This window comes from Macaca thibetana, chromosome 12, assembly GCF_024542745.1.
Source record: "Macaca thibetana thibetana isolate TM-01 chromosome 12, ASM2454274v1, whole genome shotgun sequence".
NCBI classification, from domain to species: Eukaryota; Metazoa; Chordata; class Mammalia; order Primates; family Cercopithecidae; genus Macaca; species Macaca thibetana.
This window is the reverse complement of record NC_065589.1, coordinates 14,898,866-14,926,305: the sequence shown is the minus strand read 5'-3', so window position 1 is coordinate 14,926,305 and position 27,440 is coordinate 14,898,866. Positions and strand designations below refer to the sequence as shown.

The window sequence follows — 27,440 nt, the reverse complement described above, 5'->3', positions numbered from 1 at the left end:
GGGAAATGACCTGAGTGTCATTCTGCAAATACACAAGAGGGTCTGGAGCTATTCTTGAGGTAGACTTTCAACAGCAAAACTCAGAGCACAACATGGAAAATAATCATAAAAAATTAAATAATAATACTATCAAATCATAACTTGTGAATAATGCTGTTATCAGAGTTGAAGACAAGCCCTTAGAAATGGGATAAACCTTGTAATTCTCTTGGAGAACTATAACTTAAACAGAAATACACTTATTAGAAGAAGAAAGAAAATGGATCTTTTGACAAAAAGGTCCCATGCGTTGACTTCTTTGGTAAGATCAAACAAGTATTTAAGCCAAGCAATAGGGTCCGTCCAGTTAGTGTTTCTCCCCACAAATGGTGAATACCAACTCCAGGATGGCTGGAGTTTTCTCATGGTTTGGTTCCACACCATCTGCATGTCCGTACAAGTGAGAAAAACCAGAATTTTCCAGCTGCTACTGGTCACAGGGGGGTCCCCAATATAGGTTGTTTAATTATGACGATGGGTTCTGTCAATTGCATCCAGTAAAATTGGGCAGATAGAGAACTCGTCTAAAGCTGAGGTTTCATTGTGGTTTTGAAAGGTCCATTGGAATCCCGATTTGCAAAAAGCATGTCAAGTTATGGCAAAACATATGCCACCCATCTTAAAATCCTTCCTTATTATTGCATAGCTTTAAAAGCCACTGCTGCAATTATTGCAATGAGGTTAGAGTTTTGTTGACATGATGGCATTACTCTCTTCCTCTGGGTGAGACATATCTGGATTCTCGCTTGGAGCAGGGCTCTGTACATCCTTCTGGGATTTGGTTGAATAGATAATATACATGCTTCTCATTAGGAAAATTCCAGCAATTACTGCAAAATAGCTCCCATAAACTAAAAACTGGAGAAAAACAAATAATTAGCCACATATAAAATATGACCATCTATGTCAATGATAATACAACATAATACTGTTGGTTTGCTTGGATTATGGGTTAACTGAGACCCAGGTTTTTAATGTGGGGTCATTTAGGTTGAACAATACTGTCCTATCAAGTAAGAAATCAAGATCAAGTAAGAAATCAAGATCAAGTAAGAAGATGTAAGCAATACAGTGACTAAGAGTCTTGGCTTCAGAGCAGGTTGCTTGGGTTAAAATCATAGCTACTATCATCAATAGTAAAAAACAAAACAAAACAAAAAAACACTAAAATTCATTAATTTGTCTCTATGTCTTTGTTTGGAGGCTGGTGCAATGTTACATTCAATGTCTCCAAGAATAAATTTAAGCACTGAAGTTACTTCTTACCTGCATTATCCAGGTAAATGTTGTCCTAGTTACAATTATTGCTCAAAACATACTTGGTGTGTTACAGTATGATAATTAAGGAGTTGTATATATTAAAATTTGCTTAACCAAGGAACTCAAGAAATTTAAATATTGCTTGTTGCAAGGTTGAGAAACCTTTGAGGTTACCTAGTTGAAAACAGAAGTATTACAGCTTACCTGAATGCTGATTGGCAAGTTGAGCCCTCTCTGATCTACTACAATCACAGTTATGATGGTCTGAATCACCAAGGCAATAAAGGTGTTGATTCCAAATACCAGGGCATAGCGTTCCACACTCAGATTAACTGCAATCTGAAATCTATCATTAAACATAAATAAGCATTTTAACCATAACATGGGTGGAAGTCTTCAAAAGATAGAAATTAGTGGGGGGCCTGTGTCACCCACCTCCAGCTCCAGGTAGTCCAGCAAAGAGAAAGAGAGAGACTATCTAGGAGAAAGTGAGGGAAAATAACAAGCGTCTCTGTCTGGTAATCCAGAAAATTCTTCTGGATCTTATCCAAGATCACCAAAGCAGTACCTCTTAGAGTCTGCTAGAACCACAGTGTTACTGGGCTTGGGGTGCTCCCTAATGCAGACAAAGTTTAGATCATAACACCCAAAACCTTCTGAATACCTAGAAAGCCTTCCCAAGGAGGACAGGTACAAAAAAGCCCAGAGAGCAAAGACTACAATAAATACAACTCTTCAATACCCTGACACTGATGGACATCCATAAGCATCAAGATCATCCAGGAAAACATGTTCTCAGTAAACAAACTAAATAAGGCACCAGGGACCAATCCTGGAGAAACCGATATACGACCTTTCAGACACAGAATTCAAAATAGCTGTGTTAAGAAAACTCAAAGAAATTCAAGATAACACAAACAAGGAATTGAGAATTCTGTCAGATAAACTGAATAAAGAGATTGAAATAATTAAAAAGAATCAAGCAGAAATGCTGGGGTTGAAAAATGCAATTGACATACTGAAGAATGCATCAGAATCTCATACCAGCAGAACTGATCAAGCAGAAGAAATAATTAGCAAGCTTGAAGACAAGCTATTTAAAAATACAGTCAGGAGACAACAGAAAAAAGAAGAATGAGGCACACCTACAATATCTAGAAAATAGCCTCAAAAGGGAAAATCTAAGTTATTGGCCTTAAAGAGGAGGTAAAGAAACAGATGAGGTAGAAAGTTAATTCAAAGGGATAATATCAGAGAACTTCCCAAAACTAGAGAAAGATATCAATATCCGAGGACAAGGTTACAGAACATCAAGCAAATTTAACCCAAAGAAGACTACTTAAATGCATTTAATAATCAAACTCCTAAAGGTTAAGGATAAAGAAAGGATTCTAGGCTGGGCGTTGTGGCTCACACCTGTAATCCTAGCACTTTGGGAGGCCAAGGCAGGTGGATCACAAGGTCAAGAGATCAAGACCATCCTGGCCAACATGGTGAAACCCCATCACTACTAAAAATACAAAAATTAGCCAGGCGTGGTGGTGTGTGCCTGTAATCTCAGCTACTCAGGAGGCTGAGGCAGGAGAATCACTTGAACCCAGGAGGTGGAGGTTGCAGTGAGCCAGGATTGCAGAGCAAGACTCCTTCTCAAAAAAAAAAAAAAAAAAAAAAAGGATTTTAAAAGGAGCAAGAGAAAGGAAATAAATAACATACAATAGAGGCCCCATGTCTGGCAGCACACTTTTCAGTCTTAGAAAAGACTTAGAACCAGGGAGTGGCATGACATATTTAAAGTGCTGAAGGCGAAAAACCTTTACCCTAGAATGGTATATCCAGTGAAAATATCAAACCTGAAGGAGAAATAAAGACCATCCCAAACAAATAGAAGCTGAGGGATTTCATCAACACCAGACCTGTCCTACAAGAAATGCTAAAGGGAGTACTTCCATCTCTAAGAAAAGGACGTTCATGAGCAATAAGAAAACATGTAAAGGCACAAAACTCACTTGTGATAATAAGCACATAGAACAACACAGAATATTATCACACTGCAACAGGTGTATAAACTACTCTTGTAAGTAGAAAGACTAAAAGATGAACCAATCAAAAATAGTAACTACAAATTTTCAAGACAGTACAATAAGATATAAAGAGAAACAACAAAAAGTTAAAAAGCAGGAGGACAAAGTTATACTGTAGAGTTTTTATTAGTTTTCTTTTTGCTTGTTTGTTTATGCAAATAGTCTTAAGTTGTTACCAGCTTAAAATCATGGGTTATAAGATAGTATTTGCAAGCCTCACGGTAATCTCAAATTGAAAAACATACAATGGATACCCAAAAAGTAAAAAAGAAATTAAATTATATCACCAGAGAAAACCACCTTCACTAAAAGGAAGAAAGAAAAGGAAAAAGGCCACAAAACCAGAAAAGAAATAACAAAATAACAGGAGTAAGTCCTTACGTATCAGTTTAAACTCTTCAAAAGAGAGTGGTTGAATGGATTTTTAGAAAGACCCAATGATCTGTTGCCTACAAGAAATACATTTTACCTATAAAGACATACATAGACTGAAAATGGAGTGATGGACAAAGGTATGCCATGCCAATGGAAATAAACAGAAAAACAGGGTTTGTAGCTATACTTATAGCAGAGAGAATAGATTTCAAGACAGAAACTAGAGACAAAGGTCATTATACAATGATAAAAGGGTCAATTCAGCAAGAGGATATAAAAATTGTAAATATATATGCACCCAACACTGGAGCACCCATATATAAAGCAAATATTAGAACTAGAAAGAGATAAGAGAATGCAATACAATAATAGCTAGAGACTTTAAAACCCCACTTTCAGCACTGGATAGATTTTCCAGATAGAAAATCAATAAAGAAACATCAGACTTAATCTGTACTATAGGAAAAATGGACCTAATAGATATTTACAGAACTTTTCATTGGCCACAGAATACATACTGTTTTCAGCATATGGATCATTGTCAAGGATAAACCATGTTAGGTCACAAAACAACTCTTAAAACATATTCAAAAATTTGAAATAATTAATATCAAACATTGTCTCTGACCACAATAGAATAAAACTAGAAATCAACAAGAGGGATTTTGGAAACTATAGAAACACATGGAAATTAAACAATATGCCCCTGAATGACCAGTGGGTCAATGAAGAAATTGAGAAATTGAGAGAAATTGAAAAATTTCTTGAAACAAATGATAACAGAAACACAACACGCCAAAACCTATAGGACACAGTGAAAACAGTACTAAGAGGGAAGTTTATAGTTACAAGTGCCTACATAAAAAAAGAAGAGAGGCCGAGTGTGGTGGCCCATGTGTGTAATTCCAGCATTCTGCAAGGCTGAGGCAGATGAATCACTTGAGCTCCAGAGTTCTAGACCAGCCTAGTCAATATAGTGAAACTCCGTCCCTACCAAAAATACAAAAAATTAGCCAGGCGTGGTGGTGCACGTTTGTGGTCCCAGCTTCTCAGGAGTCTGAGGCAGGAGGATCACTTGAGCCCAGGAGGCAGAGGTTGCAGTGAGTAGAGATGATCATGCCAGTGCACTCCAGCCTGGGCAACACAGTAAGACCCTGTCTCTTAAAAAAAAAAAAAAAGAAGAAGAAGAGACACCTCAAATAAATAACCTAATAATGCATCTTAAAGAACTAGAAAAGCAAGAGTAAACGTAACCCAAAATTAGTAGAAGAAAAGAAATAATAAACATCAGAGCAGAAAGAAATGAAATTGAAATGAAGAAAACAATACAAAAGGTCAATGAAACAAAAAGTTGGATTTTAGAAAAGATAAAATTGACAAACCTTTAGCCAGACTAAGAAAAAGAGAGAAGGCCCTAGTAAATAAAACTAGAGATGTAAAAGGAGACATTAAAACCAATACTGCAGAAATTCAAAGAATCATCAGTGGCTACTGTGATCAAGTATATGCCAATAAATTGGAAAATCTAGAAGAAATGGATAAATTCCTAGATACAAACAACCTACGCAGATTGAACCATGAAGAAATCCAAAACCTGAGCAGACCAATAACAAGTAATGAGATTGAAGACATAATAAAAAGCCTCCCACTAAAGGAAAGCCCAGGACCCAATGGCTTCACTTCTGAATTCTATAAAAGAACTAATTCCAATCCTATCCAAATTATTCTAAAAAACAGAGGAGGGAACACTTCCAAACTAATTCTACCAGGCCAGTATTACCCTAACGGCAAAACCAGACAAAGGCACATTAAAAACAAAAAACAACTACAGGCCAATCTCTGATGAATATCAATGCAAAAATTCTCAACAAAATACTAGCAAACTGAATTCAACAATACATGAGAAAGATAATCTATCATGACTAAGTGGGATTTATCCCAGGGATGCAAGGATCATTTAACGTATGCAAATCAATCAATGTGATAAGTCACATCAACAGAATGAAGGACAAAAACTATGATCATTCAATTGATGCTAAATAAAGCATGTGATACAATTCAACATCCCTTCCTGATAAACACCCTTAAAAAACTGGGTATAGAAGGAACGTACTCCATATAATAAAAGCTATATATGACAGACATACAGCTAGTATCAGACTGAATGGGAGAAAACTGACAAGGATGCCTACTTTTACCACCACTATTCAACATAGCACTGGAAGTCCTATCTAGAACAATCAGACAAGAGAAAGAAATAAAGGGCATCCACATTGGAAAGGATCAAGTCAAATTATCCTTGCTTGCAGACGATATGATCTTACATTTAGGAAAACTTAGACTCTTACCAATAAAGTATTAGAGCTGATAAATAAGTTCAGTATATTTGCAGGACATAAAATCAACATACAAAACTCCATAACATTTCTATATGCAAACAGAGAACAATCTGAAAAAGAAATCAAAAAAGTAATCCTATTTACAATAGCTACAGATAAAATAAAATACCTAAGAATTAACTAAAGAAGTGAAATATCTTTGCAATGAAAACTATAAAACACTGATACAAGAAATTGAAGAGGACACACACACACAAAATGGAATGATATTCCATATTTGTGGACTGGAGGAATCAGTATTGTTAAAATGCCCATATTATCCAAAGCAATCTACAGATTCAATGCAATCCCTATAAAAATGCCAAGGATATTCTTCAAAGAAATAGAAAAAACAATTCTAAAATTTATGTGAAACCACAGAAGACCCAGAATAGTCAAAGCTATCCTAAGCAAAACAAAACAAAATGAAACAACAACAACAACAACAAAAAACTGGAAGACTCACATTACCTGACTTTGAATTATACTATAGAGCTATAGTAACCAAAACAGCATAGTTCTGACATAAAAGCAGACATGTAGACCAATGGAACAGAAGAGTGAACCCAGAAACCCAGTAGTGAACCCACACATCTACAGTAAACTCATTTTCAACAAAGATGCCAGGAACATACATTGGGGAAAAGACAGTCTCTTCAGTAAATGGTGCTGGGAAAACTGAATATCCATATGCAGAAGAATGAATGAAAGTAGACCCCTATTTCTCACCATATACAAAATCAAGTCCAAATGGATTAATGACTTAAATCTAAGACCTCAAATTATGAAACAACTACAAGAAAACAAATTATGAAACAACTACAAGAAAACATTGGGGAAATTCTCTGGGACATTGGAGTAGGTAAATATTTCTTGAGTACCCCACAAATGCAGGCAACCAAAGCAAAAATGGACAAATGGGATCACATCAAGTTAAAAAGCTCCTGCACAGCCAAGGAAAGAGGCAACCCACAGAATGGAAAAACGAATCTGCAAACTACCCACGAGACAAGGGGTTAAAAACCAGACTATAGAAGGAGTTCAAACAACTCTATAGGGAAAAAAAGTCTAATAATCAGATGAAAAATGGGCAAAAATCTGAATAGACGTCTCTTTAAAGACATGCAAATGGCAAACAGATATATGAAAAGGTGCTCGACATCATTGATCAGAGAAATGGAAATCAAAACTACAATGAGATATTATCTCACTTCAATTAGAATTATCCAAAAGACAAGCAATAAATGCTGATGAGAATGTGCAACCTCCGCCTCCCAGGTTCAAGTGATTCTTCTGCCTCAGCCTTCCCAGTAGCAGGGATTACAGGTGCTCACTACCATGCCCAGCTAATTTTTGTATTTTTAGTAGATACGGGGTTTAACCATATTGGCCAGGCTGGTCTCGAACTCCTGACCTCAGGTGATCCACCTGCTTTGGCCTCCCAAAGTGCTGGGATTACAGATGTGAGCCACTGTGCCCAGCCATGAATATTTCTTTTTTAATGCAAAGAAATGATATAATCATTTATCATTTAACAAAATCCTCACATTAAAAAAAAAAGCAACCTAAGATGCATGATTCTGATTAAACTAAGACATTTCCATGAAGAAAATAAACATACCAACTAATTTTTTTTTCCTTTGATGATTTTTTCCCCGGAGTGCTCATATTTCTGTGTGGTAAATTGTTTATAAAACACTTTTTTCACAAATTAAAACCAAAACTCGATGAAGCTGTTGTCTCCACTTCTTTCATGCAATTTGAAATTCAAATGTTTCTCATCTCTTTTGGTTAATAGCAAAGCATATTTTCTGCAGTCAGCTTTAGCTGTACTTTTATATGAAACCAAATGGTTTTTTAATCATTTTCTTAAAGAGATCTCTGAGAAACAAAGAGATCTCTTAAAGATCTTAAAGAAAGATCTCTTTCTTAAAGAGCTGAGATCTCTTTCTTAAAGATCTCTTTCTTAAAGAGATCTCTGAGAAGCAAAAATGATAGGAAACTCTAAATCCCAGAAATCATTTTTAGAAAATGATTAAGAACTAGACCTGGCAAGGTGGGTCATACCTGTAATCCTACCATTTTGGGAAGCTGAGGCCAGAGGATTACTTGAGCCCGGGGGTTCGAGACCAGCCTGGGGAACATAGCGACACTCTGTCTTTACAAAAATGAACATTGAAAATTTAGCCAGGCATGGTAGTGTGCACCAGTGGTTTCAGTTACTCAGGAGGCTGAGTTGGGAGGACTGCTTGAGCCCAGGAGATCAAGGTTGTGGTGTGCTATGTTTGCACTACTGCACTCCTGCCCAGGTGAGACCCTGTCTCAAAAAGAAAGAAAGAAAAGAAAAACTACTTGGTTCCATATATGACTGCAGCTAAAGGTTTCTTGTTATCTTTGCATCTACTTTTTTTAGTCTCCAACTTTGTAATAACTTTCCTGAGAATCTTTTGTGTCACAAAAGTATGTGCCTAGAATTTCTCCAGCAACCAAATGAAAGTAGGAATGAAATCTAAACCTAACCATTTAAAAGCAGATCACATCACACCTTATGTGGAAAGTTGCTGGAGATAAACAAATCAAAACCTGACAATGTTGCTAGATGTAGTGGCTCGCACCTGTAATTCCAGCACTTTGGGAGGCCAAGGTAGGTGGATCACTTGAGCCCAGGAGTTTGAGACCAGCCTGAGCAACATGGTGAAACCCCATCTTTACAAAATGTGAAAAATTAGCTAGGTATGGTGGCACATGCTTGTCGTCCCAACTGCTCAGGAGGTTGAGGTTGGAGACTCACCTGAGCCTGGGAAGTCAAGGCTGCATTGAGCCGTGATCGTGACCACACCACTACACTCCAGCCTGGGCAAGAGAGCCAGACCATCTCTCAAACCAAACCAAACAAAAAGAAAAACCTGACAATGTATCATTGCTTTTGGTTTATAAACCTGCAGAGTTTTTTCCCTTGATGACTAAAGGTATATTGTAGCAATATTCAGAGAGCAAATAGTTAAACGAAAAGTTGGCTTAGTTGTGTCTAATTTAATATAAAGTAGTCAACATTTAATATTGCAATTGACTAAAATCCTTCTGAAGTTCTTAGAGAAAGCTTAGGAAGACAGAAGAGAGAGTAATACAGTTCAGTTTTAGGAGTGGTTGGTAAAACTTACACTGCTATGGTTATAAGAAGCATATAGCTGGACTTGAATATCAAATAGCCAGCATAGCACGCCCAGATGTTGGCTGTGTAATGCATGAGAAATAGAGAACCTGCATTGACAACTGAGAAGACCGCCAGAGCCAGCTCTCCTAGAAGGTCCCAGTTGACTTTCACATAACCCACTGCAAAGGCAGCCACAGCCCCTGAAAACAAAACATTGAAGGCAATCAAACACAATGACTTTGCATGCAAGAAAACATCAACGCCCTCTCTTAAAAACCCAGGTCTTGGGTAATTCTGAAAGATAAATATATTGCTCTCACAAAATTGTGTGATCGACATGAATGTGGATCTATCCTTTTCTCAACCACGTCGTCTTCTGGCTTTTCTTTTCACTTGCTATTCTTTCGGTCACTTAGTCATCACACTTTTAATTAGTATCAACTATACACCAGGCACTGTACTCTCCAGAGGGGCCAGAAAGGTTCCTAACCACGGCAGTGTAAGGAGAAATGATACGTTAACCTAGTCACTCAACACAACATGCAGGGATGGAAAAGGATGAAATCAATTCTCTGGGAACACATGCGGCCTCTCTATTTGCCCTTCTTTTCTCGGTTTTTGCTGTAAGTCTTTTTCAGCGATGAGTATCAGATGTGTTACACGGATAGCTTTAGTCTTTTTTCTTGCCCCACCCAGTGTTAGTCTTTATTATGAATCTTTAGTAATCTTAGTCTTATTTCCAATCTCCACTCTAAAGTCTTCAACATCTGACATAATTTACTTGAGAAGCTTTGGGTGAAAACATCGGTATAGACTGACAGAGTTCAAGAAATTGAATAATTGACAGTAATTAGGGTTAGTACTTGTGTGTGGTTCTCTTCAACAAAAGTAAAAGGTATTTAGGGCTGGGGACAGTGGCACACTCCTGTAATCCCAGCACTTTGGGAGGCCGAAGGGCGTGGATCACTTGAGGTCAGGAGTTAGAGACCTGCCTGGCCAACATGGTGAAACCCCGTCTCTACTAAAAATACAATCATTAGCCAGCATGGTGGCGGGTGCCTGCAAGCCCAGCTACTCAGGAGGCTGAGGCAGGAGAATCGCTTGAACCCGGGAGGCAGAGGTTGCAATGAGCTGAAATCATGCCACTGCAGTCCAGTCTGGGTAACAGAGTAAGACTCTGTCTAAAATAAATAAATAAACAAAAGGTATTTAGATTTCAAAGTACTGCACAGACATATGACTAACTTTCCTACATATGATCATGACTACAGAGGAAAAAAAAATAATTATTTTCCCCCCATGGATTTGGAATGTAGGAGCAACAATTTCAGTGAAGCAATTCTGGCACAGTCCTAGTTTCCAGGAGTTAAACTTGAAGCTTCCCAAAAGGGAGATAATAATAAAATAGAGGTCACATGAGTTTTCTAAAACCTTTTGTAAATGAGGGTGGGGCAAAATCTCACTTCCTAAAAAATACCTTCAAAGTCTCATTTGACATTTAAGCTTCCAGTTATTAGGAAATAAACATTTATTGTAGATTAAACTTCAAAGACAGATTTCCCTCTGATATTAAAATCCTGCCTTTCACATCTCCTTCACCCCTCATTTAAATATCATGAGAAAGCTGCTTTTGCAAGTTGTTGGTATATAGCCTAGAACTGTTTTAGGTGCATGCTACTTAGTTCAAAGCCTGTATTAACGAAACCCTCAGTGAGAATTTGGAATCCTTAATTTATTTTCTAAAATAATAAAAACATACACACATATATGTATATATTTTGATATTAAAAATAATCCTAAAAGAACAGGGCACGTTATTAACCTTTGTGCTAATGATGAATTGGAATCTTAGGGATTCAACTAGAATTTCATTGTTTGGTGCTAAGCCCTGAGCTCCTAAGAGTTACCTGTTGTGCCTGGGTGCAGTGGCTCATGCCTGTAATCCCAGCACTTTGGGAGGCTGAGGCGGGCAGATCATGAGGTCAAGAGATCGAGACCATCCTGGGCAACATGGTGAAACCCCGTATCTACTAAAAATACAGAAAAACTTAGCTGGGCGTGGTGGCACACGCCTGTAGTCCCAGCTACTTGGGAGGGTGAGGCAGGAGAATAGCTTGAACCTGGGAGGTGGAGGTTGCAGTGAGCTGAGATCGCACCACTGCACTCCAGCCTGGGTGACAGAGCGAGACTCTGTCTCAAAAAAAAAAAAAAAAAAAAAAAGAGTTACTTGTTGGAACTACAATATGGTAGAAAATCATGGTATTCTTGTTTTTCCAGTGACTTTCATTCTTGATTGAAAAAAATTATGCTGCCTTCTGAACAGAGCTAATTCGCACCATGAAGTTCGGTACCTGGAGAAACGGTCTTAAGGGGGAAAAGCCAACAAAGGAAGATTAAGTGACATTTGCTTACCTCCAAAGGTCGCAGTAGCTTCTACGGCCCCATTATAGATGGAAGAATCTTGGGAAGGTGACTTGTAATCCCACAGGATTTGAACATAGTTCAAAATCTGGTTAAAACCTGCTGTGGCAAAAGCCCACCACAGAGACCAGTAGAAAAGACGTTTTGAGGAGTAGCACTCCTTCAGATCTTGGAACCACTGCACAAAAACTTCCACAGTCACATTCCTGGGTTCCAGGCTGTTCAGCTGGCCCTTATGCAGCTTCCCTGAAGTGCTGGGTATTTCTGATGTGGGTTTCTGCTTTTCACAGTCTGGCGCTTCACCTTCGTGAGTTTCCTCTAATACTGGATTCACACTCGATGACTTCTTTATTTCTCTGCTGGGTTTTGCATGAAAAAACATGCTTTTCTTGGGCATTGGTAGGAAAAGTGAGAAAAGGAAGGCTACGGAGACAGAGGCCAAGGATATGACGTTGAGGTAAAAGTATGACAGGTTCGCCAGGGATACCAAGAGTTGGGCCAGCACGGACCCTGCTGTGTAGGCGACCAGCGTGACGCTCCTGCAGTAGCCGCTCACTCTCTGGTAGTGCTCGGGGCTGACCACGCTGTATATGTAGGCGTAGTAGGCCACCTCGGTGGCGGTCACCATCCCGTAGAAGAACTCTACAACCTGCATGGTCTTCACTCCTTGGCCAAACAAGAGCAGCAGCCAGGTAATGATGAAACTGATACCTTGCAAGATGATGACCGGCTTGTAGAGGACGTAATCGGTGAGGACAAACACAGGCAGCAGCAGCACCAGGTAGGAGTATGTCCAAACGGGGAAGATCTCATTTGTCATCTGCAAAGTTAGTACACTGCATGACGGTGAAGCACTGGTACTTTACTAAGCTACCTGTGGTTTGTACCTCAAATTCTGCATCCAATTGGAAATTATTCACGTTATGGAGAAACATAATGAGAAAACTCATGTTCTTTTTCTTTTTTTTTCTGAGGCGGAGTCTCGCTTTGTGGCCCAGGCTGGAGTGCAGTGGCCGGATCTCAGCTCACTGCAAGCTCCGCCTCCCGGGTTTACACCATTCTCCTGCCTCAGCCTCCCGAGTAGCTGGGACTACAGGCGCCCGACACCTCGCCCAGCTAGTTTTTTGTATTTTTTTAGTACAGACGGGGTTTCACCGGGTTAGCCAGGATGGTCTCGATCTCCTGACCTCACGATCCTCCCGTCTCGGCCTCCCAACGTGCTGGGATTACAGGCTTGAGCCACCACGCCCGGCCGAGAAAACTCATTTTCAAGGAAATCACTAAGAAAAGGTAGTCTCCTTTCCCACTGGTAAAAACCAACCAACTTATACACTTAGATAAACCCCGGTAGAAGAATATATTGGCTTATTGTGCAATCTGAATTATATATTAAGTTTAAATAGTAGGTACAGTTGAGTAGATGAGTTAAAAAGCGTTTGGACACTTCTAAGTTTTTCAGATTCTTTTTTTTTTTTTTTTTTTTTGAGATAGAGTCTTGCTCAGCCAGCCAGGCTGGAGTGCAGTGGCCCGATCTTGGCTCACTGCAACCACCATCTCCTGGGTTCAGGCCATTCTCCTGTTTCAGCCTCCCGAGTAGCTGGGATTACAGGCACCCGCCATCATGCCCGGCTAATTTTTGTATTTTAGAAGAAATGGGGTTTCACCATGTTGATCAGGTTGGTCATGAAATCCTGACTTCAGGTGATCCACCCGCCTCAGCCTCCCAAAGTGCTAGGATTACAGGCGTGAGCCACCACACCCGGCCCAAGATTCTTAAAAAATACCATTTCCTTCTTGTTCAAATACTAACATTAGACAAGTAGACTATAATGTTAAAAGAATCCAGGCTGGGCGTGGTGGCTCAAGCCTGTAATCCCAGCATTTTGGGAGGCGGAGGCAGGTGAATCACGATGTCAGGAGTTCGAGACCAGCCTGGCCAACAGGATGAAACCCTGTCTCTACTAAAAATACAAAAATTAGCCAGGCATGGTGGCAGACACCTGTAATCCCTGCTACTCGGGGGGCTGAGGCAGGAGAATCGGTCGAACCTGGGAGGCAGAGGTTGCAGAGAGCCGAGATCGTGCCACTGCACTCCAGCCTGGGCAACAGAGCAAGACTCCATCTCAGCAACAACAACAAAAAGAATCCAACAGCCTTTATTTTCATGTGATCTATCACGATGTCAAATATTTCAGTCCTTCCAACATCTGGAAAGATATGGGAAGATAGGGAAAGAGTAAATAACTTTGCCACATTATAGAGTGGAAGCAAGTAATGCATCTCATTTTCCTTCCTGGGCAAATTTGCTAGGTTCCCAACCTTTCCCCGTCTCCCCCTAACCATTCTGCTGATTTGTCTATGCCTCAATTTAATATATATCATCTCACGGATTTAGTCAGAAATGCATAGGATATCAATTTTCATAATAGGAAGGACTGGAGTTGCTGATCTGTGGGGCATGATGGGTGAGTGCCGCAACCTCTCAAATCACTGAACTTACCCACCTTGACACCTGGATCACTGAGGTTGCTGGAGAAAGCAGGAGACCACAGAGCAAAGACCACACAACTGAGCTGCTCCTTGGAAGGAGGGTCTATTAACTGGTCCATAGTGGCTGCAGAAGCAGACCCCAGTGGACTCATTGAGTTGCTTCTGACCCTGCATCTGTCCTTTGTTGTCTTCATTGTGGCATGCTTCAACCTGAGCAACTCGGAAACACGGTTGTCCCTAAGTGATCTGATACTACAGAACAAGCTTGCCTTTCTGTCCTTGCCACCTCACCACCCGAGGCACCAATTAGCCTTGCAGGTGAAGCCACACACTTTACATAGTGTTTTCAAGGCTGAGGCTGGAGATTGTAAAATCAGCCCAGGGTAATGTTACAGTTAGGTCAGTGCATTTTCTTGTTGTACTTCTTATAAAGAAATGCGAGGCTGGGGGCAGTGGCTCATGTCTGTAATCCCAGCACTTTGGGAGGCCGAGGAGGGTGAATCTCTTGAGGCTAGAAGTTCAAGACCAGCCTGGCCAACATGGTGAAACCCTGTCTCTACTAAAAATACAAAAATTAGCCAGGCATGGTGGCTCATGCCTGTAGTCCCAGCTACTCAGGAGGCTGAGGCAGGAGAATTGTTTGAACCTGGGAGGCATAGGTTGCAGTGAGCCAAAATCACACCACTTCACTCCAGCCTGCACGACAGAGTGAGACTCCATCTGAAACAACAACAAAAAAGAAAGACGTTGCTCTTTTAAGTAAAAGAATCTGGCATTCCAGAGAAGGAGGCAAGGGCTGGGAGATAAAGCTGTTAATGGCTCACCTGCTGGTAAACAGTGTCATAAAGAAATACCACAATTCTTTATGAGATCCTGCTTATCCCTCAGCAGCCTGAGAGTTTATTTAGATTTAGATCCTGTGCCTGCCAGTGATGCTGTTTTAGGATTAGTATAATAGAATCAATGGAGACCTGAAAGGCTCCTATCATTAACACAAATGTTAGCACTCTATGCGAGTTAAAAATTTGTTAACACATGTAATGTGTTTTGGCTGCAATTTTCTGCAAGTATGAGGAGGAAATAGTTTGAAAAGTTCTTTATGTGACACATATTATGAAAATCGGGCTCACTGAGTTTAATGTGTTCATCTTATTTCAAGTTGAGGGAAGCCCCGTATCCTTGTTCAAGTCCTGTAAAATTTAAAAAACCACATTAAGATACGTATGTATGTTAACTTACCTCTTCACTGGTCAGGTTTTTATCTGGTCCAGATAAATATGGGATAAGGAATGGTTCTGAGGGTCTCATCATGGAGAAAAAACCAAATATGCAGAGGATCACAGTGGGGTAAATCCAGGAATTGCTTGGTGAAGTTCTGTAACAATCCATGGCTGATCAAATGGAAACAAAGAGAAAATTAAGTGATGCTTATTCTTTTTAGCATCTTTGATGTGATGAAAACCTGATTTTTTTTTGAGATGGAGTCTTGCTCTGTTGCCCAGGCTGAAGTGCAGTGGCATGGTCTCAGCCCACTGCAAGCTGCGCCTCCTGGCTCAAGCGATTCTCCTGCTTCAGCCTCCCAAGTAGCTGGGATTACAGGTGCCCGCCACCATGACTGGATAATTTTATAGTTTTAGTAGAAATGGGGTTTCACCGTGTTGGCCAGGCTGGTCTTGAACTCCTGATCTTAAGTGAGGAAATTGCTTGAAATTCAAGCTTTAGACATAAAGCCCAACAGAGGATCTCATTTGTCACTGCATAGAAAAAACAAAAAACAGTCATAGTATGGTGGCTATATTTGAAAACATCTTGCTATCTCATGTGAATTATCATGTGCACAGGGAAATTCACTAATTCCTCCACATTTTAGCTCAAGCTTTGCCTTGTTGTAACTCTTTTATAGATTTTTGACGGTCCTGTATGTGGTTAACTCCTCTGAGATAAATTTATAGGAAGGAATCTAATTTGTTGTATGATGCTTTTCTGCATACTATCTCCTTAAATCTACATGATAACTGTAAAATAGATATCATTTCCCCACATTCCCAGAGGAGCATATGGAAGATGCCTAAACACTGGCTTCAAACCACATGATCAAGATCTGAATCCAGGTCTCCCTACTCCCGTCAGGAACCTTTCACCCACTCCAGTCTCCCACATTCCGGAGGCCCCCTCAGCTGCTGGTATTAACCTAATGACAACCACAGTGAGGGGAAAAATGTGTATTTATAAACACATTCATACTAAAGATTATGGTTTCATGTATAGAGCTTTTAGGGTCAATTACAGTTTGAAAGCAGGCTAGAGAGAAGGAAAAGCATTCTCATTCCAGAATAGCAAGTCACCCGGGTGGAATTCCAGGTATCCAGTGGGTGAGGAGCTTTACTAGGGGTTGGGGAGGTAGGAAGGACCTACTAGGTCACATCATTACGGCTTGCCACTCACCCTACCCTTTCCCAAGGTGACCCCAGACAGCTGCATAATTCCTCTCTTAAGTTTAACAGGGTAAATGCTGTTTATGTCAACAAAGCCCTTGAGTAAGCAGTAGAGAGACAAGGGCGATCAGATTTTGAAACTAGCATTACAGCATCAGTGAGCAATGCTGACGATGTGAAAATTTTGCCAAAGGCAAATTAGAGTGATTGTTCACCTACTCCCTTAGTCCCGAAAACAGGGCTTTCTCTTCTTCCTGGAGCGCTGCTGGGTTTGCTGGTGCTTGCTTTCTTTGTTGTTAATGATCTTATAGAAACGGCTGTCCGGGACAGGTAATCACGGAGGCTTGGTCATCTTCTGAAGAGTGGTTTTGCTGCGGTGGCATCTGCTGCCTCTATATCCAGAGCCTCCTCTCCACCTTTGCTGACCATGGATTTGTTCACTAAATCCAGGTCATCATCTTCTCCATGCATCTGAGACCTATGACTTTGCTACAGTGATCCACAGGCTGCTGAAAGCCTGCTGGATGATCTATCTTTTTGTCTCTTTAGGGTTCTAATACTGCTGTCCAAATCAATTTAGTTGGGACAGTCAAGCAGAAAAAAAACCTATCTAATACATGCCCTACTAAAGCGCCAGCCCAGAAGAGCAGATCATATTGCCTGGTTCACCGCTCTGTCTTAAGTGCCTAACTTAGCACCTAATACATAGCAGGAAGATGCTGAATGAATTGAATAAATAAACAATTACAGCCTACCTGAAGAAGGGTAAGGGTGAAAAGAAGTGTCAGGAACAGGCAAGAATCCAGGAGTTAGGGAAGGCAGTCTTACAGAGGGAAGGGCATGAGTCACGCCTCACCACTGAGAATAAATTCAAGTGCTGCCTGGTTTTCCTGAGTGCATCTCACTTCCTAGCTGCATCCCTTAAAGGACAGAAAGGTCCTCAGCTCTACGAGTGCTTTACCATTTATGACTAGGACTATGATAATTGAATTACTTACACAATCTTTTAAAATAACTTTTACATTTTGAAAATGATTTAATTTTTCCTTGAGCATTCTATGAGGCACATGGAGGCGGGATGGTTGTCACCGGATAGATGGGGACAAATGGAGGGCTAGAGGTAGTAAGGTTTGTGCTGATTTTCACCTTTAACAAACATCAGAGCCTGGATTTGGCCTCAGTTTCCTAATTCCAAGTTCAGCTATCTTTCCTCTTACCTTCTGTTTGAGAGAGCCTGGCTATATCCTCAAAATCCCCGTTCTAAGCTGAGCATGGTACCCGGCACTTTGGGAGGCTGAGGCAGGAGGGTCACTTGAGGCCAGGAGATCAAGGTGTTAGTGAGTGGTGATCGCACCACTGCACTCCAGTCTGGGCAAGAGTGAGATCTTGTCTCAAAAATAAAAACAAAAATCCAATTTCAGTTTATTTTAAAACAGTGATTTTCATATTGTGGTGTCAAGGAAATTTAGTATGGGGTTGCAAACAGGATTATTATTATTATTATTATCATTATTATTATCATTATTATTTGAGATGGAGTCTCACTCTTTCGCCCAGGCTGGAGCACAGTGGCACGATTTCAGCTCACTGCAACCTCCTCCTCCCAGGTTCAAGTGATTTCCCTTCCTCAGCCTCCAGAGTAGCTGGGACTAAAGGCACCCACCATGCCCGGCTAAGTTTTGTATTTTTAGTAGAGATGGGGTTTCGCCATGTTGACCAGGCTGGTCTCAAACTCCTGACCTCGGGTGATCCGCCCACCTCAGCCTCCCAAAGTGTTGGGATTTTTTTAATGGTACAAAAAATGTTAACTATCAGAATGCATTGCAGAGAAAGGCTAAGCTTTTTTTCTGAAACTTCTGTTTAGGTCAGCAATATATAAATACAAATACATAATCATAATGTACACTATCTTACTATGGGACATGGCACTAAGTTAGAAGTTGTAGAGGAAGACTGGGCTCAGTGGCTCATGCCTATAATCTCAACACTTTGGGAGGCCAGGGCAGGATGATTGTTTGAGGTCAGGGGTTTGAGACCAGCCTGGACAACATAGCGAGGCCCAATCTCTTTTAAAAAAAAAAAGATATACACATTCATGTATCTTCATAATACAATGATTTCTATTTCTTGGGGTATATACCCAGTAACAGGAATGATGGGTCAAATGGTATTTCTGCTTCTAAATCTTTGAGAAATCGCCACACCGTCTTCCACAGTGGTTGAACTCATTTACATTCCTACCAACAATGTAAAAGCATTTCTTCTTCTCGGCAACCTGGCCAGTGGGAACGGAACAATGAGAACACATGGACACATGGGGGTGAACAGCATGCCCTGGGGTCTGCCAGGGGAACGAGGAGGCAGGGGGAGTAAGAATGGCTAATGGATGCTTGGCTTGTACAGAGGTGATGGGTTGATTTGTGCAGCAAACCACCATGGCAAACGTTCATCTATGTAACAAACCTGCACATCGTGCACATGTACCCTGGAACTTAAAATAAAGTTGATGAAACAAACAAACAAACAAAGATTTAGCCTGGTGTGGTGGAGCATGCCTATAATCCTAGCTACTTGGGAGGCTGAGGTGAAAGGATCACTTTAGCCCAGGAGTTCGAGGCTGCAGTGAGCTATAATCATGCCGCTGCACTCCAGTCTCTGCGACAGGGTGAGACCCTGTCTGGAAAAAAAAAAAAATGCAGAGGAAAAAAATGGACTAAATGTGAACACATGTCCCTTATAAACACAGTAACCACCTGTGCTGTCTCGGAGGATCACATCCTCCACAAGAAAGTACTATTCTGGAATAGACTGTCCTTTTGTCCTTTTTCCATTTGTCGTTCCATTTTGACCTCGTAATATTATCGGTCTCTAAAAAGCACTCTAAACGTCCCTTTGCTTCCACTGCTTCTAAGGTGAGGACGTGAATTGACTCGATTTTCTGAGTTCATACCTGTGAAAGCCAGATGTTTACCTTTCCCCTTCATTTTCTATGCATTCCAAATCACAAGATAGTCCTTTTAAAAGTTGCTGCTGTAGCAGTAATCCTCACCCATTACTATAAGCTCCATCACTTTTTAAAAAGGTACAAGAACACTGTGTAAACAGTAGATTAAAAAATTTTTAAAATTTTTTTAAAAGTAGATTAAAATTTTTTTAAGTGGCTCATGCTTGTAATCCCAGTGCTTTGGGAGGCTAAGGCAGGTGGATCATCTGAGGTCAGGAGTTCAAGACTAGTCTGGCCAACATAGCGAAACCCCATCTCTACTAATAACACAAAAATTAGTCAGTTGTGGTGGTGGGTGCCTGTAATCCCAGCTACTTGGGTGGCCGAGGCAGGAGAATCACTTGAACCCGGGAGGTGGAGGTTGCAGTGAGTGGAGATCACGCCACTGCACCCCAACCTGGACAACAGAGAATGACTGTGTTAATAACAACAACAGGAAAAAAAGGCACTTTCCCCAAACAAAACTCAGCCTATCAGGCTCTCACGATTTGAAACATGCAGTGAAGATGCTGAAAGTAGAAAGAAAGAGTCAATTCATCAGCTGCTCCTTTTAGCAGAGACTCAGAGCAGCTAAATCCACAACAGACCTTACCTTGGTGGACTTGGACGCACAGGAGAGTTTGCAGAGGCACAGTGTTAGTTACAACAGCAGATTGAGGAGGTGAACCCTGAGCTTTGACCTTTGCTCCACTCCGGAGCCACGGTGACCCTGGGCAGGTCTCCCTGCTGCACCGGTACAACAAACCAGCGTGCACCTGCCCCCTAACCCTGTTGCAGCACACCACATGAGCCCTGAAGAAAACGGCCATGGACACTGTGGGGATACACAGAGGTGTTGATTCAGCCAGCACTTTTGACTTTGGCCAACATGGTGAAAACCCATCTCTAATAAAAATACAAAAGAATTAGCTGGGCATGGTGGCGGGTTCCTATAATCCCAGCTGCTTGGGAGGCTGAGGCACAAGAATCTCTTGAGCCCAGGAGGTGGAGGCTGCAGTAAGCCAAGATCGTGCCACTGCACTCCGGCCTGGGTGACAGAGTGAGACTCTGTCTCAAAAACAAAAACAAAAACAAAAACAAAAAAATTGGAAGGTGCTTCCACCAACTTCTAGGGAGTTATTGTATTCTGGCTGTAACTTCATCTTACTTGAAATGCATCTTACTGATCACTACCTCACTCCACACACAAAAACTAATTTGACATAACAAATACTAATCCCACAGCATGCCATCCAGAAGGAAACAGATCTTTGTTACCTAGGGACTGGCACATATTTGAAATGATAAAAAGAATCTTAAAAGAAAAAAATGATAAATTGGATTTCATCAAAAAGCCACATCTGCTTATCAAGAGGTACGGTTAAGAAACTGAATGGAAAGGAGGCCGGGCGCCGTGGCTCATGCCTATAGTTCGAGCACTTTGGGAGGTCGAGGTAGGTGGATTACTTAAGGTCAGGAGTTTGAGACCACTCTGACCAACATGGCGAAACCTTGTCTCTATTAAAAATACAAAAATTACCCAGGCATGGTGGCACAAGCCTGTAATCCCAGCTACTCGGGAGGCTGAGGTAGAAGAATCGTTTGAACCCAGGAGGTGGAGGTTGCATTGAGCCGAGATCGCGCTATGGCACTCCAGCCTGGGCGACAGAATGAAATTCTGTCTCAAAAAAAGAAAAAAAAAGCCACATCTGCTTCTCAAGAGGTACTGTTAAGAAACTGTAAAGAGACCAGGTGCAGTGGCTCACGATTGTAATCCCAGCACTTTGGGAAGCTGAAGCAGGAGGGTCACTTGAGCCTGGGAGTTCAAGACCAGCCTGGACAACATTTTTTTTTTTTGTCTGTACAGAAAAATACCCCCCCCCCCCACACACACACAAAGGCAAATACATTAGAAAGGGAAGCCACAGACTTAAGAGAAAATAGTCATAAAAGCAATATCTGATAAAGGAGTTGTCTCCAAAATAAAGAACTCCTGCAACTCAATAAGAATAGATGAACAAAAGATTTAAATACTTTGCAAAAGATGTAGCAGGCCAAGAGCAAATGCAAAGATACTCAACATAAGTAATCAGAAATCCTAAGTTAAAACTAGGAGAGAAAACTAGCACTGGAATGGCTACAGAGACCAGCATACCAAATGTTGGCAAAGATTTAGAGCAAGTGAATCCATATACATTGCTTGTACGAATGTAAAATGGTACCAACCCTTTGGAAAATCATTTGGCAGTCTATCTAAGAATGTTCATATATTCATATTAGTGAAAAAACGAAAAGCAACTAAACGTCCATTAAATGAGGAATGAATAAACAATCATAAACTTTGGCAACCAATACTAATTAGCAATAAAAAGGAGTGAACTATTGCAAATACTTGAATGAATATAAAAAAAAAAAATTTGCTGTGTCAAGGAATCCAGCCACAAAAATGTATGATTCCATTAACATATAAAGTCCTAAAACAAGCAAAACTTACCTGTAGTGATGGAAATTGGATTGGGGGTTGCCTGGGGTGGGAGTTAGGGAAGAGAGTGACTGCAATAGAGCACACGGGAACTTCCTGGGGTGACCAAAACACTCTACACCTTGATTGTGGTGATGATTACAAACATTTGTCCAAACTCATGTATTAATACTATACACTTACGATATACATTTTCTTATTTGTAAACCATACTGCTAGGATTTGAATATCTGTCCTCTTCAAAACTCACGTTAAATCTTAATCCCAGGCCGGGTGCAGTGGCTCACACCTATAATCCCAGCACTTTGAGAGGCTGAGGCAGGATTGCTTGAGGTCAGGAGTTCAAGATCAGACTGGTCAAGATAGCGAGAACATGGTTCTACAAAAAAATTAAGTAAATTGGCTGGGCATGGTGGTACATGCCTGTGGTCCAAGCTACTGAGAAGCTGAAGCAGGCAGATCCCCTGAGCCCAGGATATCAAGGTTGCAGTGAGCCATGACTGCACCATTGCATTCCAGGTTGGGCTGCAGAGTGAGACCCTGTTGTAAAAAAAAGGTGGGGGTGGGTGGGGTTTTTCAGAAGTGATCATAAGGGCTCTGTGCTCATGAATGAATTAGCTCATTCATGAATTAATGGAGTCAAAGGTTAATGTATTAATGGGTTACCATGGGAGGGGAACTGGTGGTTTTCTAAGAGAAAGCCCTGAGCTAGCAGCCTTAGCCATCTGACCATGTGATACCTGTGCCCCCCTTGGGATTCTTTAGAGTCCATATGAGAAAGAAGTGCCCCTTAAACCTTGGACTTCCCAGCCTCCATAACTGTAAGAACTAAGCTCTTTTATTTCTAAATTTCCCACGTTCAGGTATTGTTATAAGCAACAGAAAACAGATTAAAAGAAAAAGATGAACTTCAATAAAGATGATTTGAAATTTGAAAAACAAAAACAAAAACAAATCACTGATACACGGAAGAAAATAAACCAAACTCGAACATTATCCTGTGTACAAGAATCCAGACACAAAAAGGACGTACCATGAAGATTTCATTTACTCCAGGTCCAAAACAGGCAAAACTACTTCATGCTGATAGAAATCACAATTGCGGTCATCTTGGAGAATTGACGGTGAAAGGGCAGGAGGCAACTTTCTGGGTTGATGAAATATCCTGTATCTTGATGGGATATAGTTACACGGGTGGTATACAATTATAAACACTGAAACTTAAAATCTTTGTTTGTATGTAGATTATACCTCAATTTAAAGAAATGCATCCTACTCTCCGCCTTCAAAGCATTTTACTGTGCACAACTCTCTGTAGCTCTGGACTTTTTCTAGTGGTGCAATGACTATTTTAAATTTAAATTCCACATCAGGGCAAGGCCTCCATATAATAGGAAAACCGAACAGGTTCTTTGAACATGAGTCTGTCCCAGAAAATTGCTGATGAAAACAGTGCCTATAAAGCAAAACTAGGACAGGCTAATCAACCTTGTAAGTCTGGCCACATATAACATTCTTCAATTAATACAAATGGAATCTGAATCTGAGAAGCCGAGGCAGGAGGACCCCTTGAGTTACCTGTTTTTTCTGTGCCCACGGTTTCTTTCTTTCTAGAACCAAGCTGGCTTCCTGCCTTCAGATCCAACTTTTGCTCCTTCTGCTGCCTGCCACTATGAAAATCGCTTTCCTCTCCTTGGAGTCTCTTGTCCTCCTCCTTCAGACAGAGCTGCCAAGAGCAATAGCTTTATACGCAGAAGCCCATCCGCTTCTGGTGGCTTTATGTACCGGGGCCCACCCTCTTCTGCAGCCAATGCCATTTGAAATCCCATTAAAAAAAAAAAAAAAAAAAAAGCGGACACCCAGATTCAGATCTTTCTGAAACACAAGTTATTAGAGAGATAAACAAATGACAAATGAATAACACCTTCCCCTGACTATTCTTTTTTTTTTTTTTTTTTTTTTTTGAGATGGAGTCTCCCTCTGTCGTCCCGGCTGGAGTCTGGAGTCTGGAGTGTAGTGGTACAATCTCTGCTCACCGCAACCTCTGCCTCCTGGGTTCAAGAGATTCTCCCACCTCAGCCTCCTGAGTAGCTGAGACCACAGGCACCTGCCACCAGGCCTGGCTATTTTTGGATTTTTAGTAGAGACAAGGTTTTGCCATGTTGGTCAGGCTGGTCTTGAACTCCTGACCTCAAGTGCTCCGCCTCCCTCAGCCTCCCAAAGTGCTGGGATTACAGGTGTGAGCCACCATACCCGGCCTGCCCCTGACTATTCTTACTAAAGTCACCTAATTTAGCATCTATAGAATTTTGTGCTAAGTGACCTAGACTCTTAAAAAACTACAAAGCAGCCCTATCATCCATTTATAATCCTTTATGTAAATCCCCATACTCCCCACCAAAAAAAAAAAAAAATCTTTGCTGAAATAAAGCACTCCACACAACTTCCAAAGACATGAACTAGACCCAGATATTCAATATGTGGGCCAGAATAGTTCTGTTGTTTATTTTTGTAAGAGCAGAAACGTGATATTTTTAAAATTTTATTTTTAGTAAAGATGGGGCTTTCCCATGTTGGCCAGGCTGCTCTTGAACTCCTGGCCTCAAGCAATTGGCCTGCCTCGGCCTCCCAAAGTGCTGGGATTACAGGTATGAGCCACTGTGCCCAGCCCAAGTGATCTTTAAGATGCTTCAGCTTTTATTTTATCATATATGGTATCATTCCTTTTAATTTGCATGAGGTATTTGCTGGTAAATTAATCATTCCCTTCCAAATTCTGTGTATTCTGTTATGTCTATGTTCAGATCAATCTAGTCGTAGGTAGAGCAGGAGGAATATACCTAAGAAAACCATGAAACTGATGGGAGCAGCTTAGAAAGTCAACTGACCCCAGCCTGGGCAAAGTAGCGAGACCTCATCTCTATAAAAAAATACAAAAATTAGCCAGGTGTGGTGGCGTGTGCCTGTAGTGCCAGGTACTTGGGGGACTGAGGTGGGAGGATTGCTTGAACTGGAAAGGTCAAGGCTGCGGTAAGCCGAGATCCCAGCCACTGCACTCCAGCCTGGGCAACAAGAGCGAGGCTCCATCTCAAAAAAAAAAAAAAAAAAAAAAAACTTCGAAAACCCCAAACAAAACATAAAAGGAAAGTCAACTGACCATCTAGTCATTGAGATGCGGTGGAAGTATCTGATTAAATGCACTGAGAGAAGGTGGGATTGTAGGGAAAAAATTGGATTAAAGAAAAATTAGAGGTCATTGGAGCTATTTGACAACTCTGTAAATTTTAACAACTGACGGCAATGTTAAATAATTATTGTCTATAGACATGCAAATAAGGTTTATCCTGTGAAGGACAACAGTCTTCCTTTCCCCCATGGAAAACCAGTTTCAATATTCCTGATCTCTATATATTTCATTATTCAATATTCCTGATCTACAAACATACCCATTCTTTGGATTCTTCTTTGATCTGGCTATTACAGACTCACCAGTTTCATCACTATTAAGTGGTGGGACTCAGAAGCCGATACCCCAAAATATGGGGCTTTAACATGCTAGAGACTCTCATGTCTCTCTGACCTTCCCTGCTCCCAGCTCAACAAAGCCTTTATCTGCCAAAGATCCAGACCCACCAAAAGGAGCAATTGTTTCTTTTCCCCTCCCTGGTAGACCAAGAATATACCCCACACCTGAACAGACCCTTTCACAGGATACTGTAGCTTATTCTCTCCCCTGGCCCATTCATTCTCCCTAGCAGGCCCCTCAACAGAACTGCTCTTCTCCTCCCTCCCATAACCTTATTTGCCAGGGTAGTCTATAAGCTTCCCAGACATGTTGCAAGGTGGGTAATCCATCACTCTGAGTCTCCCTGTGTGCATGTTAAATAAATGTGTATGCATTTACCATTATACAACCTTATGAGTCTTGTTGGTGTTTTACCAATAATGACTGAAGGAAATTGGTATTTTTGTGCATTTCAGCTACTACTAGGATAATCTTATAAGATATTTGGGAAGTTATGTTTTGGTCTATTTAATATATGTGCCTCGATGAAAAACACCTTTTGCCACAGCAGACACCAATGTTTCAATATTGATAGGAGCAAAACACATGATAGTACTTTTTTTTTTTTTTTTGAGGCAGAGTCTTGCTCTGTCGCCCAGGTTGGAGTGCAGTGGCACAATCCTGGCTCACTGCAACTTTCACCTCCCAAGTTCAAGCCATTCTTCAGCCTCAGCCTCCCGAGTAGCTGGGATTACAGGTGCCCGCCACCATGCCAGGCTAATTTTTGCCTTTTTAGTAGAGGCAGGGCCGGGCTGATCTCGAACTCCTGACCCCAAGTGATCCACCCCTCTCAGCCTCCCAAAGTGCTGGGATTACAGGTATGAGCCACCACCCCCGGCCTGAGAGTACTTTTAGAGAACATTATATCTTTACCCTTTTCAAACTTGAAGCACTCGGAAAGTACCAACCTTTTGCACATTTGCGGAGGTGACATTGATTTGGTAAATAGATGTCACACTATTTATTTATTATTTGATGACTTAGGTATTCTTCCCAGCAGTGTTTTTGTAAAGCGCAGTTGTGTTTTCTTTTAGTTTCAATTAACTAAATTTGAAGTGGTTCCCAAAAAAGTCCCTGCTCTCTTAAATTCAAACTCACCTTCCTTTTTCTCACTAGGAAGGACCTTTTCTCCATCCTTGGATTGGAATTTGGAATTCTGTGCTAAAACGCCTTTGCAGTTAAAATCTGTGAACGCGGGGTGTAACCATAGGAGGTGCTGGCACTTTACGAGAATGGTGATTTTATTTAATCTGCTTTTCCAGAAGGCTGCAAATGGGAATTCCAGACAAACCCACTTGGGTGAGTCCCAGCACGCGGGCTGCGGCGCGGCGGGAGAGCTCCTCACGCAGCTGGGAGTGTAGCCCAGGTCCGCGGAGCCAGGACCCCGCCCCCAGCTCTCCGAACCCGGGAAGAGAGAGGCGACACTGCTGAGGCCGAGGGATGACAGTGCTGTTTCCATTAATTCTCCCCCCGAGATGTTCTTACTTACAGAAGGAGGTGTCTATTCACCAAATCGCTCACTTGCTGGACGACCACTCACCCGCGGCTGCCGGGTGGATCCAAGCGCTCTTGATGGGAAGGGGGCGGAGCCTGCCTGGCCGGGAGCCCCGGGGCCACGCCCCCACGTTTTGCATATGTGAATCCGCGCGTCCATACCTTTCATCCCAGTGTGGAAGCCCAGGTTTTCCCGGGCCAGGGCCGGTTTTCTGGGCAGAAACAGTGAACTCCGCTGAAAGGAGCAACTTAAGTAGTACACTGACATTTAGCATAATAAAGC

The 27,440-nt window shown here is 41.3% G+C and overlaps 1 protein-coding gene across 7 annotated transcripts; it reads right to left on the bottom strand.

The window, feature by feature from the left end:
• Positions 1 to 134: 134 nt before the first annotated feature.
• On the bottom strand, positions 135 to 27,229 carry SLC19A3 (solute carrier family 19 member 3). Of its 7 annotated transcripts, none has more exons than XM_050752115.1 (7): positions 23,132 to 27,229; positions 22,349 to 22,477; positions 15,438 to 15,589; positions 11,700 to 12,528; positions 9,295 to 9,487; positions 1,504 to 1,645; positions 135 to 897 (listed from the first exon to the last, which is right to left on the bottom strand). In XM_050752115.1, the coding sequence occupies exons 3-7, from the start codon at positions 15,585 to 15,587 to the stop codon at positions 721 to 723; spliced, it is 1,491 nt and encodes a 496-aa protein (XP_050608072.1). In that variant the 5' UTR covers positions 15,588 to 15,589; positions 22,349 to 22,477; positions 23,132 to 27,229; the 3' UTR covers positions 135 to 720. The 7 variants fall into 7 exon arrangements, with proteins under 7 accessions (XP_050608072.1, XP_050608070.1, XP_050608071.1 ...); XM_050752113.1 differs by lacking the exon at positions 22,349 to 22,477 and having other exon boundaries at positions 23,132 to 23,269; positions 23,677 to 27,229; XM_050752114.1 differs by lacking the exon at positions 22,349 to 22,477 and having other exon boundaries at positions 23,132 to 23,269; positions 26,762 to 27,229.
• Positions 27,230 to 27,440: the final 211 nt, after the last annotated feature.